The following is a 17,779-nucleotide window of genomic DNA, read 5'->3' on the forward strand; positions in this document are numbered from 1 at the left end:
CAGCACAGATTACATCATGTGTCCAGAGCCCACTATAAATGTAAACATTTCCCAGCTGCATAATAAAATTTCTTCCTTTTCTGTCCGAAAATCTTGTGATTTCTATCCAGTGTGTCAGTTACCAAGGTGGATTCCAGCTCAAAACAATCTCTCTGCTCTCTGCCTGAGGACTTTCAACTTTTTACTCTTAACTTATTACTGCCCTTATCTTCACAGCAGTCAAAACCTAAACAACACCTCTGCTGAGCACTGGGAATATCCTGATACTGGTGTACATGGAAGTTTTGTGCTGATCTATTTCTACACTAAGAAAAAAAAGAAAGGGTCCTGGAGAAGGGAATATTTATTTTGGACATAGATCATAAAAATTTTGGTTTTGCTTCCTACATTGTCTCTGCAGCTTGCCTGTCACTTAAGTGATAGCCTGAACATATGAATAGATCTTGTGTATTCCCTCTGAAGTACTTGTACTTTTCTGATTTAATTTCACTTGGGGGAAGGCTGCAGCAAGCCTTTCCTCCTAGCCCTTGCAGCATGTAGCAATTACCTGTGCTGCTTTACCAGAAAGGACCAAGCTCAGATCGACCTAGGACTGACCCAAGCATCCCACTGGACTCAGAAATGACCAAATAAAAGTGACCTGTAAGATGTGCTTGGTGCAGAGGAAGTTCGCTCATACACATAGCATACCCTTGGTAGTATACTGAATTCCTTAGCCCACCACAATTATTTTAATCATGTAATCTTTGGTGTTAAAGCTTGTGCAGAACCCTAAGTTGGGAGCAAAGGCAGGAGGACTGGTAGCCAGACTAACCCAGTGGCTCTCTGACCTCTGCCCAGTTGTTGGCAGATGTTGTTTGCTACAACACAGGCTGCACAGATATCCCCCAAACTGTGCTGTGAGCACAGAGCTTCTCGTGGCTGAAAGCATTACAGCAAAATTAGGTTTGCAAGTCTGATTGATGAACTGCCCAGTAGACAGCCACTGCGAAATTGTAGCCATCACAGCTTTGAACTACTTAGTAAACAGTCTCTGCTACAGTAGTTTTGAGTTTCAATAAGCCAAAGCTATGACTATAACTTAGTAGAATGTATAATGTGGATGAGAAGAATAAGCATAAAAATTAACCTTTATCTTTATTTTCCCAACAGACAGAATGTGCCAATTTTATCAGGGTCCTTCAGCCCTACAACCGAACTCATGTTTATGTCTGTGGAACAGGAGCATTTCACCCTCTCTGTGGATACATTGAACTTGGAACTCACAAAGAGGTAATTTAATTTCCTCACTACTCTGACATGTCAAGGAATAGCCCTGATCTTGTTTAGCATTCATCATAGATTGGAAAATACTGTGTAAGTGTGTAAAAAATGACCTGACAGCAGCTTGCATAAATAACAGGGTAAATGGTGGATTTTGCAGGTCAGACAGGAACTCTTGTTCTCACGTTTGATATGTGCATATCACTTTTGAACAAAGCACTTTTCTCAGGCTTAATACACAAACTTCTTCAGAATGACACTTCCATGTGATTAACTAAGTGAAAAGAACATCTGACTCAGATATCTTTCTTTCTAGTAAGTCATTTCTGCACATACTTTCCTTACGTACCTACACATACATTCAGAGTTCAAGATGACACTTGTAGTTCTATCTTTTAATGTACATATACTCTTGGTCCACAGAGAAGGTTTTCTGTTTCATGTGAGTGAGAGTAATACACAGCTGGAAAAGGGCCTCTGAGCCCGAGTCCAAGGATAGCGTCTCAGGACTTTGCAATGTGTTTCAGTCTTGTTACTAAGGAGATGTTGGGTGTCCTCCATCTCTGGTGGCATATTCCAGAGCCGAAGTTAGCAGCTGATTGGTCTTCATTTGCTGGTGACAAAGAAATCTCTATCCTAAGTGGTAAATGTTTGAGACCTAACCCCCATAACATAAGAATTTTGGTGTTGTGTCAAGCAGCCACTTAGTACACAAGTCTCTTTTTAACTCCTTTATGTATAACACCTTGGTTATATTTATACCACTGGCACTGTTCTCAGACAGTGTTGAGATGTGACCTGTCTGGCTGCTTGCCTGCGGTGCAGGCTTCCTATGCTGCTATAGAAATAGCTTTCTCTTTTCATTTGGTCTTGCTGAAATTCTAGAATATAAGAAATAGGCTCTAAATTATTAAGTGAAATAATCTGAAACAGAATCATTACAATAATCTGAAATAGAATCATAAAATGATTTTGATTGAAAAGGCCCTTAAAGATCATCTTGTTTCAACCCCCTTGCTGCAGGCAGGAACACCTTGCACTAGGCCAGATTGCTCAAAGACCCGCCCAACCTGACCTTGAACACTTCCAGGATGGGGCACCCACAGCTTCTTTGGCAATCTGTGCTGATGCTTCACCACCCTCACAGTAAATTATTTCTTCCTAATATCTAATCTAAAACTACCCTCTTTCATTTAAAGCTATTCCCTCTTGTTCTATCATTGATATATGGAATCAGGCAGATCCTTACAGAAAAAGAAAAAAAAAAAAAAAGGATTAGTGCTTGCCCAGACTGAGACCCCTTCATTACTTTCCCCACAATCTGTGGGTTGTCTGACCAACCCAGAGGGTCTGCCTATGTTACAGAAAACTGAAGCTGTGTGAGATCTGCATGGAGTTCTTCCCGTAATAAGCCATTAATGCTCATGGTATTGTCTGCTATACGCTGTATAATTTGGCTTACAATTAAATAATTCTATAGACTTCTTTGCTTTGCTACTTTAAATATTCCAGCTGAAGCAACGAAATTTTAGATGTCTTGTATCATGCTGATTTCTTAGCCTGAATGATCAAATACACAGCTGAATAGAACAGAACAGCTCTCAGCAAGAGTGTAAGTAAGGCTCTGGTTTACCTCTGGGTCATTAGCAAGATGCCTTATTCACTCTACCATTGCCCTACTTCACTGCAACATTGTGAAGGTTGTTTTCATCAGACCTTATGAAATTATGGATTTGGTCTGATTGTTCAGTCCAGCAGCCAGTCTAGACGAGGGGTCTGTCTCAGTTAGACGTGACCAATTACCTTATGAGAGGAAATGGAAGAAGAATCCTGGTATTGTATTTCCTAATCCTCTCACTGTCTCCCAGTCTTGCCTCTCCCACATTCCTTCCAGTTGCTCAGCTGCAGTGGTAGGTTGGACACTGTTCAGCACTGCTGCTGCCTCTTCAGACAGAGCAGCTCTTCTACAGCCTCCTACTGAGTTATCAGCCTTGAATGGCATCAGGCATATTTTCCCTTTCCTTCTTGGAGCCCAAACACCCTAACAGCCACCATCCTTGCACTGCCTCTCCAGATAAATGTGACAGGGCAGAAGGGTGCTGAGGATAGACCCATTGACATGAATTTGATAGGCAGCTGAAAATGTCTCCTTGTAGGAACTGAAGCCTTGTAGGATCCTGAGTCCTACAGTATAATTCAAAGCACTTTTATTGCAGGTACATTCTAGTATTATTTTTTCCCCCTTTTTCTCTTCCTTTTTTTTTTTTTTTTTTTCTTTAAATCTCTGAGTTATAAGAACAGATACTGAATGTCTGGTAATTAACAACCTCTCCAGGAAGCTGTGGGATGCCTGGGAGAGCCAGGCCCTGAGATAGCCTCATGGAGACTGTGAAACCAGGCAGTGCTCTGCTGACTTTTGAAAGCTGCTGGTGGATCTGCACAGTGCTCTCCTGGCCAGTGCCAGTGCTGTGAAAACAGAGAGGAAAACAGTGTGGATCAGGTGACTCAAAACCACAGCAGACACTGCTTTTGAAGCAGTACAAATCCCCAACGGGATCACACAATTAAAGGGGATTAAAGTCCTCATCTTGTTATTGCTCAAGTCACTGCCAAGACTTCTCTTGGCTGGTGAAGAAGAGGCTTGGCCCGGTTGGTGCTGTTAGCCACAGCTCTCCAAGGGATGCTCTTTTCTTTGAAAGCTTTGCCTGAAGTGAAAGCAGGAGGTTAATTCTGTGTGAATGCCTGGTAGTGTCCATTAGTTTGTCTGTGGGAAGTCTGAAATATTTGATGTTGATCTATAACTCTCTCAAGTCCCTTTGGTACTCCTGGGCTTGCAGACACCCTCTTCACATGTGATAAGGCAAGGGTTCTCTGAGCTCAGGATTGCATATCCCAAAAGAAAAGAGAATGGGACACTAGGGTATCACTGTCAGAAAAAAAAAAGTGCTTAATTTTTAATTTAGTTTTGTGTTGTAGTGGGCTCACTTCAGTAGCCTGAGAATTTAGTTTGCTTGATATTCCACAGGTGTGGGAAGGTAACAAGAGTTGTTCGATGATTAAATTCTTCTTTGTATGAGCTAGGATTGCTGGAGGAAATGGAATTTATGTTCACAGATTGGAATTGATTTTTCTTTTCTCTTAAGGAGCTTAATTATTCAATATCCGGGGCTTTGTCTTCTGAGCCTAGAGAGTTTAGGAGGCACCTCAATAAAATAGAAAGGTTTGGTCATTTATAAACTGATGTGCATTAGGGATTAATTGAATTAGTGTATGGTGAAGTCTAATCCTATGTGGCCATCTTTGGGTATACTCGCCTGTCATTTGTACTCTTCAGGCATCTTGCAAAGCAGAGGTATAGAAACAAACAATTAAAATAATTTCACCCTTTTTAAAGTAATTATTTAAATCGTAAAGGTCTTTTGATTTTTTCTAAACTAGCTTTAAAAGTTTTGTCTCTACAGTAGACGTTAAACTCACATTGATTTGATTCCTGGACACTAGTGAGAAGTATGTTAAAAGCACTTCTGCAGGCAAGCTTCCTTCTCTTACTGGGAGCAGAATTCTGAAGGTCAGGTCTCTATAACTGCAGAGACTTCACTGTACTCCTCTGAGCTATCAATTTGCCTTCAGCAAAACTCTGTATGGGTTTCAGGTTAAGTGTACTTTCAGGAAAATAATGAAAGGGGCAAGTAAAAGAGTCCTTGTTGGCAATTTAAAGCTATAGTAAAACTTCAAATTGATGCCTAGAGGAATTGAGTTGTTGATTGCCCACTGAAAACATCGGGAATAATTTTTAAATAATTTATTTTCTTTATCTTCCTGCATGCCCTTGTTTTGTGACCCAGGAATTAATCACACTGTATTGAGGATCTATTGAGGAAGGATCTGTTCTGATATCTTTTGTATCATTTGCCTTGTTAAAAATAACAAGAGAAAGAAAATGCTTATTTCATTTAAAAGGGGCTGAACTGTGTCTGCTGTGAACATTATTCAGCAGTCCCTGGAGAAATTTCAGAGTCAGACAGAATCCCTTTGGGGTCTCCTGTTGCAACACAGTCTATCAGCACTTTTCCAAATAGAAGCCAGTGCCTTTTAAGTACAATCCAGCCTTTAATTTGAGTAGAAATGAACAATGAATCTTTTTTTCCTGAGAATAATTGTATTTTTTTAAGATTTGTGTTTCACTATAGAGTGACCAGGATACAGTAAAACAATGAGTGCAAAAAATCCAGATGTAAAACAGACACAGACTGTAAACAATAACACTGAGATGGCACAGGCATGATCTAACACACCTTCACTTTGTGTATTAGCAGAACAGGTTGTATAAGTGAGTTTTTCTCTGTATCCACACCAGGATAATCAATATGTGTTTATTCTCAGGAAATGGTGTTCCATCTGGATACTCAGAACTTGGAGTCTGGCAGGTTGAAATGCCCTTTTGATCCTCAGCAGCCATTTGCCTCAGTGATGGCAGGTAAGAAACCATCAGAGCCAGATGCTCCTCTCAGATGTGTGATGGCTTTGGATGTGAGCCCGGGGTCAGGGGGTCAGCACATGGCATTGCTGGAGCATCTCTGGCACTGGTCGTGTTTCCAGTGCTGGGTTTCAGTGCTTTCAGAGCTGAGGAAGCCTTCAAACACCAAAGAGCTTGGAAGGCAGCAATACAAACAGAGGCATTAGAATGGCTGTGAAGACTTTTTCAGCCGGGTAGGAAGGCTGTTTCACCCTCACCCCGTCATTGCTCCTTTAAGAAGGCAACAAAAATCCCCACATGGACAGAGAATGTTTGAAGCCCTTCTGGGCCTCTTTCTGCAATTATCAATATGTTCTGCCCTTTGAAGTCTGCTGACATCCACTATTTCCATAAATACATTTTTGAGGTTTCTATTTACTCGAGTAGCCACTTCTGAAGCTGGGAGCCGGGGAACTATCGTGCAATCTGCCTGCTGCGTGCATCGCAGCGCTGTGTGGTCTGACATCGGGGCCGAGGAATGTCAGCTTGACCTCCGCATTTCAAATCACTATGAGAGCTACTTTTGTCATGGTTTGGTTCATAGCTTTGGACAATTTTCATTTAACTTGTCCGTCAAGCATATGAATACAAGATAAGAGTGAAGCACCATGACGTTTTCATTTACAGCCAAAGAGCAGTGGTGACAGTGCTTTGAAGTGTCGGTCACTCTGTGTTATAAAAAGAATATGACTAATGTTCAGTCTTTCTTCTCAGATAATAAGATAGATGATTTGTGATTCTGACCCAACAGATGGGGCAGGACTTCCTTTATTAAAAACAATAGATTAAAGCCAGTGCTTATTCTTCTCAGAGACCCCTAGTACTGTTTAATGACCATGAAGTCTATTTTTAAAATGGGATTCTAGAAACTTTAACTTTTTCTTAGCTTTTTTAAACTTTTTTTTTTTTTAATGCAGTAAAACTCTCTGATTTATTACAGCATTGCCTAATATCAGTAGCACTCCAGTGCTTTGACTGTTCTACTAAGTCTTGTGAAATGAAGAAGCTGCTGTCTTTTAGCTACCTAAGACATGAACTTTGCTACATAAGACTTTTTGGGAAAGATAAAATTAATGGTCAGGGTATTCTAGTATCCCTTCCTTGACTGTGCCTGGTGTGAAGTGCTTCACAATAATGTGCAAGGAGCACTGTAAAGAGTTATAGGCCTGACCAGAGAATGTGTTTTAGGTCTATCTTTGGATGCTTGCTTTATTCCCAAGTGTACTAGGAGAACAGTGTAATTCATGGATAAGATGCTGTCCTGGCACTCAGGAGAGATCATTTCCCATATCTGCTACTGATGAGAGGAGTAACCTTTGACATATCACTTCTCTCTGTCTAGTTTTATTTATCTGCCAAATGATAACAAAGATGACTTTCATCCTTCAGAAACTTGATGTTTATGAGCTAAATAATATCTGATTATATTTTCACTCACATGTAAGTTAACACAACTGAGTAATTGTCATTCTTTGGAGAAATAACTAATCTCTTTGAGTACTACATGACATTTCTCCCCAAGTAAATTCCACAGATAAATTAAAAAACTAATGTTTTTCACTGAAAAATCACCTACTCATCATCCATTCTCTATTACAAGTTACCACTCACCAAAACTGTCCAGGACATGGCTGGAACTTGGAATGAGAGATACCAAAAGCCGACAGAAGTGCTGAAAATGCCTTGTCAGCAGAGCCTAAGCAAGGATGGAGAATTTCTGTTAGCCCTTCAGATTTATCGATCACTGAGTGCCTGTCAGTTAGCAAACACCAATTACCCTGCCCATTTCTCATTATGACAAATACCTTTCAGAATGCACTATTGTTTCTTTACAAAGGCGACATGCTGTCTGAAAGATGTGCTTTCCAAAACTGTCATGGAAAGAATACAGAAGTAACAATAATAATGAGGTAAAAAGAAAGATGATAGATCTTTTTAGGACAAATAAAGTGCTTGTGGATCATGGGTTGTGGGTTGGCTTGTTGTTTCTTTTTTTTTTCCCCTTGATCTTATTTTTTTAAGTGCATTTACATCTTTCACAAATGAAAGAACAAACATCTATGTTGAATGGTATTTATTCTGCATTCATTCTCAACAAAGGCTTCTCTCTAAAAGATCTTGTGAAATGTTTCCACCCTGGATTGTTAGAAAACCTGGAGGAGGAACTCTTGGAAGGGGATTTTTATGTATCATATAGCTTTTTATATGATTATAATTTATGAATACGAACTTTTTTCATTTTATGAACTCCAGGGATTTATTGTTGCAAATCATTAAACAGAAAAAAAAAATCCCTCTCCCAGCCAATACAGCTATCTTGTTATTTTATAGGGGAAAAAAAAAAAAGTATTGTAAAATGCTCTATGTGGTTAAAAAAAAATCACTGTGATACCTGTGATACCATTTCTTTGCTTCATTTTGAAAAGTACTAAGATCTGAAGGGAAACAGAAAATATTGTGCAGTTCTTGGAGTTTGCATTGCCCACAAAGCTGGCAGAAGAGTAAATAGTGACTGCCATTGAAGCAGGCACATGGCACTGTCTCATAGGTGTAGTTTCCTTGTGAGGCAAATTCTGGCTGCCTTGTTCAAGCAAAATATGTCATTTATTTTAGCAAGACCACTCTCTGTGTAAAGATGAAGATGATTCTGGTCTGTAGCCACATTCCTGACATTAACATGTTAAATAGTTGCAAAGAATTCCCATAGTGCCTGAATTCCTCCTCATGAATTAAGCGTTGGATGGAGATCCCTACACCAGGAATGGGCCAAGCTGCAAAGTTCCCATGGGGTAGCATCCGTCATGGTTTTCTAGCTCCAACCCAGGAGCAGCAAAGCCATCAGGGCCATGGCAAGCCTGGGACACAAGGATGGATAAATGATTGTGTCCTCACCACGGCACCCAGGTCTAGATTGTCTACACTTTTCTACCCTTAGAGCCCAGTACCCATTAAAGCCCAGAGAATTAACTTTTCTAAGTGCCTAAAAGATCTGAAAATTAGGCTTGGACTCCTTTACTTCTCAAACATATAATTACAAATATTACTCTCATTTAAATGTAAATAAATTCACAGAACCCCAAACCACATTAAAATAAAAGACAGTAATACTTTAAAACATTAAATTAGTTTATAGACCAATTACACACAGGTGTTGTTCACCCAAAAAAGCATAAATAGTTTTAATTTTGTTTGCCCAACAGCTGTAGAAACCCTATTTCTTTTTTTTATTTGCAGATGAGTATCTTTATGCTGGAACAGCTTCTGATTTCCTTGGCAAAGACACCGCTCTAACACGTTCTCTGGGTCCTTCTCACGACCACCATTACATCAGAACTGACATTTCTGAACATTACTGGCTTACTGGTAAGATCCCAAACATATGCTGTTGTCATTTGCATTGTCCCTGCCCCTCTGAAGTTAATAACTCCTTTCTTATATAAATATGTGTCCAGTAACTACAAATATAGATATTGTATCATGATATCTTTGGGTTACATAGGCTTTTTTAAAATAAGCTCACTGGAACAAAAATGCACTTGAGAAAAGTCACAGAGGTGAAAATGCTAATTAAGGAAAGAGTAGGAGCATAAAACCTAATCATACTTTCCATCTTTGATCTCTACATCTGTATATAGTCCTGTAATTGGAATAATATCATGACTTAAATACTTCTATTTCCAGTCTTATTGCAATTTTTTTAAAAATACCAACTTTTTTTACCAATCAATGGTTGAAAGCTGTTCCATACAGCCTGTTGAAATGACAGACTAGAAATTCCATGTTTTTAGGTAGAAGGTTTTTCTTTTTCTTTTCCTTTTTCTGAGGGGGTAAAACACCCTTTGTTGCTGTGAGGATCATTTTAAAACCACTAAGGGCACACAAAAATAGCTTCCCAAGCAAAACACTGCTTTTTCTTGCCCGTTAAAAAACATTCTGAGCTAGTAAACCCTCTGAAAAACTGGCTGCATTTGCACCCAGCCAGTCTCAAACCACACACAGAGGAACATGGAAAACTTCACTCACAAGCTAACCCTGCTCAATTAAAGCATCTCCCTCTTAGCTGTCAACTGTCTTTAAAGATGTGGCAACACTGGCCTTGGTTCAGGATGCCTGTGTAGCTATTATGGGTGTATTGTAAAGCCAGGGCCTGCTGACCACAGGGTTAAGTTGCCTTCCCAGCAGACAGCTTCTAAAAAGGATAATTTTGCCTCTTAACTCTTTGAGGCTTCAACAAGAGGAAACGTTCCTTTTTCTAAAAAAAAAAAATAAATTATTGTTTTTTCCTACCTCTTCTCTTTCTTCTTCTATACTGTTGCCTTACATTTCTGTCTAGATGTTATTCCATAACCCCAACATTTCTGCTGTGAGATGAGGAGATAAAGGAGAAACCACTTAAAGTAATTATTAACTTTCCAAATAGGAGCAGTATTTTGGACAGGCAGAAAAATATCACATCTGACTCTGCTCACCTTCTGCTGACTTTCATGTCCTGTGCTCAAAACCTTTCTTGTCCCACCTCCTGTCTGCTGTCTCTCATTTCCACACACCACTTGTGCAATGCCCACCAGCAATGACCTGTAAGTTATATGGACCAGGATGATGGGTCCTTCCAGCAGTCAGTTCTCTAACTATAATTAGCCTTGAAACTGCATATCCAGTTTTATCACTGATGGCCCACAGGTGCTCAGTGTGGAAACGTGGCTGGGTAGCTGCTTTCCTAAGGGATGCAATAACATGCTTAAAAAAGAAAAGATTTACTGGATTTACTGTGGTTTGGCCCTGAGGAGCATCTGGTGTTATCATTAGTATAGATCTACCTTGATGAGCATTACAAGGTTCAGTTCCCAGCCCAAAAGAACTTGCAGCTTAAATATCCAGTCCCAAACATTTCTTTATGTTATTTATTATTGTTATTTCATGAGCAGTTTAAGGCAAGAGAACAGTACCAGAAAACAGAACAAACTATAGGTTTGAGAACTGTTCATGTGTTTTAGTTTGGAGGCTGGGTGGGGGGTGTCTGCCTTTCTTCTTTAGATTGATTCATGATTTATTCTGTTTTCACTTAAAGCGTCTGTATTCATGAAAGTTTTCTAAGGAGCATAGTATATTAATATGTCTGGGTTTGAAAAAGAGCTTTAGTGTGCTAGACTGTGAGGTGAAAATTACCCCACACTATATAAACACTGAAGACCCCATATATTCTTCAGGTTTACCTTGTTTCCAGTCATATAAAAACCTACAGCCACACTTTGTCTAAGACTTCACATACACAATCCATGCAGTGTTATACTAAGAGGCATAGATATAAACTATGTGCTTTTAATATTTTGAAACAGACCTTTTAAGGCTGGAGAAAATTTTGAGTGCAACTCGAAATGACGAAATCATTTCTGCACTAAGCCATACAGTGGCTGATATATTTGTAGTTTATTGTGTAATGTTACCAATTATATACTTTTGTACTTTCAGCCAATATTGGTACAAGGAAAATATTTACTTGATTTCAGGTCTAAAACTCCCACCTCATCTAAATCCCTTCTTTCCTAAATCTACCACTCATTTACCAACCATGTGTTAGACCTCCAGGAAAAGTTGTACATGCTTGAATAATTCTACAATTAGAAATAAATGATTTCCAGGCATGACTCATGTTTTACTTAGGATAAGTGTACATAAAATGTATAGCTTGTTTTTTTTTCCAGAGGGCCAAGGAGGTTTTGCTATAATGCACCTTAATATTTTTAAAGTTTAGTCTTATTCTGTTTCTGGAAATTATCCTTTCCTGAGGGAAGGGAGGGAAGCACAAAGCATAAGGGAAAAATGCGTGGGATACCTTCCAGTTCCTTGCAGGGCATCTCTATCTTGACTAATTAAGACATGTCTTAATCTCAGTGACTGAATAGCAGCTCCAGAGAGGAGAAAAGGAGGAAGGCAGCTAATCTTTCCCATGACTCATGCTCACACATGCTCACACTCCTGCACGCGGTGGCACTGAAGCAGAGGGGATGCTGCCTCTGCTCAGACGTCAGCCCTTCTCCCGCAGAGCTGGAATCAGGCGTTCCCACAGCTGCTGACTGGAGCTGCCTCTCCCGCGGCCGTGGCCGGGGATGAGGCAAGTGGGGCTGGTGGCCCCTCTCTGGATGGCAAAGCCGCCCACTGGAACCCAGTCTGCGCCGCTCCAGCCCAGTGGGCAGAGGAGAGCATCCCGTGGTAGGATACCCAAGCCCTACACACAGGCATGCACGAAACAGCTGCACATTCCTCCCTCCTTCATAGGAAGCTAAGGCCATAGCTGGAAAGAGGGTTTCCCTGAATTGTATTCATCTCATCTCTTTTTTTTTTTTTTTTTTCCTTCTTGCTTTTTTCCATAGCAATTTAGTTGTCTTTTCCAGGGCAAAGACTTGCAGGCAATGATTTCTTTATACCCTGCGAACTTTGGATGGGATTCAGCTCCCTTAGCTCTAAAAGGCAAAAAGCTTGCATCCTGTCTGAGCTCAATCCTTTTGCTTGTCTGTGTAATTTGCTGAGAGAGGTGACACTTCCAGAGGGTGACTCACCCTGCCTGTTATATGTAGGAATCCATCTTAAAATAAGATTATTCATTTGTCCCTCCCTGAGAGAGGACCTGGCTGAATATTGGTTAGGAGCTTGACTTCTAGGTGGTTATGATAATCGAGGTGAGCACTATCCTTTGCATTTTATTATACCATGTATTTCTGGCAGCCCAGCTACACAGACCTGCTGCCTTCCACTGTTTCAGGTTGCTTTTCCATTTCTTCATGTTCTGGGACAGCTACTCCTTTACTGTTCTCTTTTTCTGAGCCTAACTTGTCCATAGGTCTTACGGAGGCCCACATGGTTGCACTGTATAAATCTACTGCGGGTTTTAGAAGGGTGCAACAGCCAGCAGGTAACCAACAGCAAACGTGGCCACTCCAGCAAACCCTGCAGTGAAGGACCAGGTGTATCAGCTTTTCCCACTAGGCCACATTAGCATGTTTAAAAAAGCACGAGCAACACCTGTACCATCTATTGTCAGAGTTCACGATGCCTGTAATCCCCTATTTGGTTGCATACAATCCAGTCGTGAAATTAATATGTGGGAAAATCTTCTATTGAAGCAATTGGAGGGGAAGGGGAACAATTCTGTGTATGGGAAAATGAACAATGGTTTAAAATCATCATCATTCATTTGTTTCCCATGCAAAGAATCCAAAAGCCTAATTCACAGTTAGTTTAAATGCACTTTTTTATGTCAAATGGATGAGTTAGAAAAGATCAGACAAAGATCTCATTTGGAGAACATAATGTGCTTTTCAGATCATAATCTATTCCATTAAATTGTTTTCACTTTCTTTGTCTTCATATCTCTGACAGCGTATTTTTGCTTGGATTTAACTTTCAGCTTCAGTGTTTTCAATTGTGATTTAAAATTGTTAAATATTTGTGTTCTTTTAATTTGTTAGAGATTCTTCTAAATGTGTTCCAGGAATTGGTATTGAGACATTTGTTTTTGCATTTGGCTTGCCAAGGAAAGCAATTAAGTTTAATTTAAAAAACCCCATACATTCAGTGTTTTGTTCTATGAATGTGGATTACAAAGAAAAAAAAAATAGATATGAATTTCAAAAGTATAGTATAGAAGTATTTCACAGGTTTTCCTATTAAATGGGCATTTAGCTAACCACATATTTAAGAAACCATACTGCAAGAATACTTATGTATTTATTCATGCTTAGAGATCTAATCTTCAAAGTAGCCTTACAGGCCCTGAGGGGTAATTGAATATTTTCCTCAGGCTCATTTTGAAATCCTAGCTTAAATTTATAGATCTTGATGCCTGCATCATTTCATTTTTCCTGCTGACACCATTCTCTAGTGTCAGAAAGATTTAAAATGGAAGCAGCACTGTGGCTATTTTGACCTGTAAATTTACTCTTCTGTCTCGAAGGTGCACATTGAGCACTTAAACACACACATCCCATTTTGTCTCAGGCCTTTGACTGCAAACTTTTGAATCAAGGACTCTCTTTCTTTCCTGTGTGTACTGTAGAGTTCATGGTGAAAATGCCTCCAGGCTAATATAAAGTAACAATTATTATGAAAAGGACAAAGGCATGAAGATACATTGAAAGCTGATAATACTATTCCCCCCATATTGCCACTGGGCTCTGTTTGCTCTGCATTTTTACACCACCCTCCTTATTGCTTTCTACTGCAGCCTACCTGATAATGAGGGACAAAGACTGTGTATTTTATTGCTGAAAGAATGTATTTTAGAGTCAAGGGTCTCTTTGCACTGTATTTGTATAGCCACTTCTGTTTAAAGAAAAACATCATTGATCCAAGTGCCCTCAGAAGAGCTCATCTGTTGTAGTGCACTGGGGAATGTCTTAAAAATCACAGCCCCAAATATCTGGTTCACTTGTGCAAGACAATGTTGTTGCCTGCTCTGCTGCAGTCAGGGACCCCCAAATTACTTTAATTTCTTATTTTAGTGCAAAATTAAAGGAAAAAGAAAGAAAGAAACAAACAAACACCACGAAACACCAAAACCAAAAGCACTCAAGTTGTGAGCAGGTAGAGCAGGATTGGAGACCATGGGAGCTGAGAAAGACAGCAAAGAGCATCTTGGACCAGTAAGATGCAGACACCCAAGTTTGCTTTAGAGTAGATCAGAAATCATATAATGGCCTGGCATGTCGAGGCACATTTTGTAAAAAGCAGATGTAAACAACCCAAACAGACCATTTCATCAACATAGCAAATCTGTTTTCATCTACAAGGAATTGTGTGACCAGTCAGTTTTGGAGTTTGCTGTGCTAACTGGGGAATCTCAGCGTGGCTCTGTATTGGATTTGGTAGATATAATCAGAAGATTGCTATGTCATAGATATGTAGGAAACTTTTACCTTAAGAAGTTTTCATTTATATGAAATTTTTAATCCCATAGGTCAATAAAGGTTCTTTCATTCTTTTGCAAGTTATCTCTAGTAAAGAGTAATGTATTTCTGTATTCATAACTGCTAAAATGCATAATTAAATGAATTTAAATTCTACCAGGTGATTTCAGAAAATCTACTTCACTTTATTTTGGTGGCAAGAGCAGTAAAGTAGATTTGTGTAGGCAATATTTTGTACTGGGAGTTATCCTATTTTCAAATTGAGAATGATAACCAGTGTTGAGTATTTATGCAAATGGTAGTGAGATATATAGACAAAAACATCACACTAAGAGTAACTACTTCAGAGTCCATGACTCCATGTTTTTGCTTGCAGTTAGTAAGGAACTCACCACTAAATGTCTATATAGTGATAGTTTTGTTTCACTGGAAGATGAAACATAAGTGCAGAGAGATTTAGTAGCAAATTCTAAGGCTTGTCTTTATATTTTTAACACCTCCCCTCCCTTTTTGTTTTGTAATTTCCAGGAGCGAAATTCATTGGAACTTTTCCCATCCCAGATACCTATAACCCAGATGATGATAAAATCTACTTCTTTTTTCGAGAAATATCACAAGATAGTGGCACATCTGACAAGACAATCCTTTCCAGAGTTGGGAGAGTATGTAAGGTGAGAACTGTGTCTTTTTATTTTATTCAAAGAAAAAAACTGAACAAAGTTTAGTTTGTTTCTGTGAGAAATCTGTTTTCCTTTGTTACCCAATGAGCCATTGTAGTAATTTTTCTTAAAATAGATTACTAATGTCATCTGAAATGTACTTGTCAAAAATAGACTTGATATTGACTGTTTATACCTCTTTTTAAAAAGCTAATATACTTATAAATTATAATCTTGTGTCCAAGTGATAAAGGGTTGACCTTCAGAAGTGCAACAGTGACTTCCTTTGTTTCATGAGCGTTCAGTGACGATTGATGTGTCAAAGTGCACGCAGTGGCAAGGTATCTGGGATTCCATGGAAAGTGCCCACTGAATGCATGGATATACAAGCCCATCCCTTCAGCCTAGCTCTGTACATCATTCGTAGGCGTTACTGAAAACTGGGGTCAGTCATTTGTTTCTGCACATTCCTGCTAATCAGCTGGGGTGAAGGGAGGCTAAAAATGTATATAGTTTCTGAGCTACACCCACATCTGCCTGGAGGTTTCCTCCCTTGGGAAGAAGCACAGTCCTTGACCCATTGACCAGTAGGAGCCAGACCCCGGGTCTGCTGCAGTGTAAAAAGTTCATTTGGCTGGTGCCTGGTCTCCCAGGCACCTTTAAATGATTGCTCCCTTCACTTTCTCTTTCGTTAGGCTTGGGTTTGCCCCTTATGGAAGATTTCTGCCCCTATGGTATATGCAGACTCAGGCATTCACGAGATGCACTCTTTTGGGAGAAGCATCTCTGTCAAGGGCAGAAGCCTCCTCAAACGGTAGTGAGAAGCAAAAACAGTTCCTGAATATGAAGACAGCAGTCAGTGTAGTTTGCTGTTGAACAGCTGGTTTTGCTGAGGTCTTCTTCCCACAGTGGCAGAAGGGTCTAAAGACTTCTGTGTCGGACATACTTTCTATCCAATCCCTCGTACCGCAGGATATTCTGTTCCTATATTCTGTAGAAGCAGTCAGTATAAGTGCTCCCATCCTGTCCTCAGGTCCTCAGTGAATCCAGGTACCCAGGAATCACTGGTTAAAGTCAGAAAAATGGGACTTTAAAGGTCTCTTCATATTAATATATATAAGCTTTGAGCAAATGTTTATCTCGTGATGTATCAGCAACACCATCACAGCAGTCACATGAGTAGCTGCATTTCTATGATATTTTGTTCAGAATCATTGACTTGCATTTTCTGAGCAATGTGACTCTGCTGGGAGTGAAAATTATCTTCTCGAGAAACTTGAATATTAGTAAATTACCAAAATCAGTAAGTTGTTTGTGATCTGCAGTAAGATGTGTCTGGGAGAAAAGCAGCCGTTCAGCTGATGGACACACACTGAAAAATGAAGAGTGGACACATGTATGAATATGTAAATCTACAACTGCTCTGCAGTCCAGCAAACTCCAAACTCCCAACTGAAATTTCAGTGACCACAACCAGTTCGCACTTCTGTCCTTGAGCTAAAGTGTTAAGAAAACAAAAAACTCATTCATAAATCAGTTCTCTAGTAGGTTTTTAGCCAGACGAAAGAGTGGATAATCTTTAGTCGGGTATTTCACAGCAGTGTGATTAATGGCAGAATGGAAATGCAAACATATATGATTTGCTGCTAGACATGGCATTTGCTGATTACGAGAAAGCACTTAATGCATTAGGAGAAATTGATAGACAACATTTTGAGCTAAGGCACATGAGAGATTGTAGTAAACTAAGATATATTAGCTAGAGAACTCCAGCATCCTTTACCTAGAGAAAGAAAAGAGATAAGATATCATAATAAAAGCAAAGGTATTGTAAGGAAATCCTAATGACTGTGTATAAACATACCTCAAATAAGACTGAATTTGTAGAGTAGTTAATGGGAAAAAATTTGTGATTTTTATTTTTTAATAGGCAAAACAAAACAATGGAAACTGATAAGCCAGGTGACTGTTATTCATTGTTTTGCACTGTCTTCTTTGTTTACTGAGGACTTCCCACTGGTTGCAGAATTCTTTTGATAATCCAGACTCCTGTTTTTATGTACATTTATTTTCACTACCTTCAAATAAAAAATATAATGCTAATTATTATAATTAAAATATAATTATTATGGGTATTTAATATAATTTAAAATATGCAAATAGACCCCCGTTTATGAACTATGATACTCTGGATCTCTGTTCTTGGATGAAACATCTGCTATGCTTAATTGTCTCTGATAGGGGAACAATGTCTTTGATTGCAACAGTTGATAACATAACAATTTCTACTTGCACTCTCATCAACGTGAGCTTACTGCACAGAGTTAAGCCTTCTTTCCCTGGTAAGCAGAAAATAAAAGTGGATGGGAGGAGCCCAGCAACTTCTGAAATAATTTTCTTGATGTAAACACTTTTTTTTTCTACTAGAACTCAATTGC

General features: G+C 39.3%; 1 protein-coding gene across 1 annotated transcript in view; it reads left to right on the plus strand.

Moving 5' to 3' along the window:
• SEMA3D (semaphorin 3D) overlaps window positions 1-17,779 on the plus strand; it is a 138,245-nt gene that overhangs the window by 72,545 nt on the left and 47,921 nt on the right. The window contains exons 5-8 of the mRNA XM_050324641.1: window positions 1,153-1,272; window positions 5,647-5,740; window positions 9,014-9,142; window positions 15,211-15,353. Of these exons, the coding sequence (XP_050180598.1) occupies window positions 1,153-1,272; window positions 5,647-5,740; window positions 9,014-9,142; window positions 15,211-15,353 (486 nt within the window). The remainder of the gene's footprint in view (window positions 1-1,152; window positions 1,273-5,646; window positions 5,741-9,013; window positions 9,143-15,210; window positions 15,354-17,779) is intronic.

The sequence above is a fragment of the Myiozetetes cayanensis genome, unplaced genomic scaffold, assembly GCF_022539395.1.
Source record: "Myiozetetes cayanensis isolate MyiCay16 unplaced genomic scaffold, myiCay2020 scf3, whole genome shotgun sequence".
NCBI classification, from domain to species: domain Eukaryota; kingdom Metazoa; phylum Chordata; class Aves; order Passeriformes; family Tyrannidae; genus Myiozetetes; species Myiozetetes cayanensis.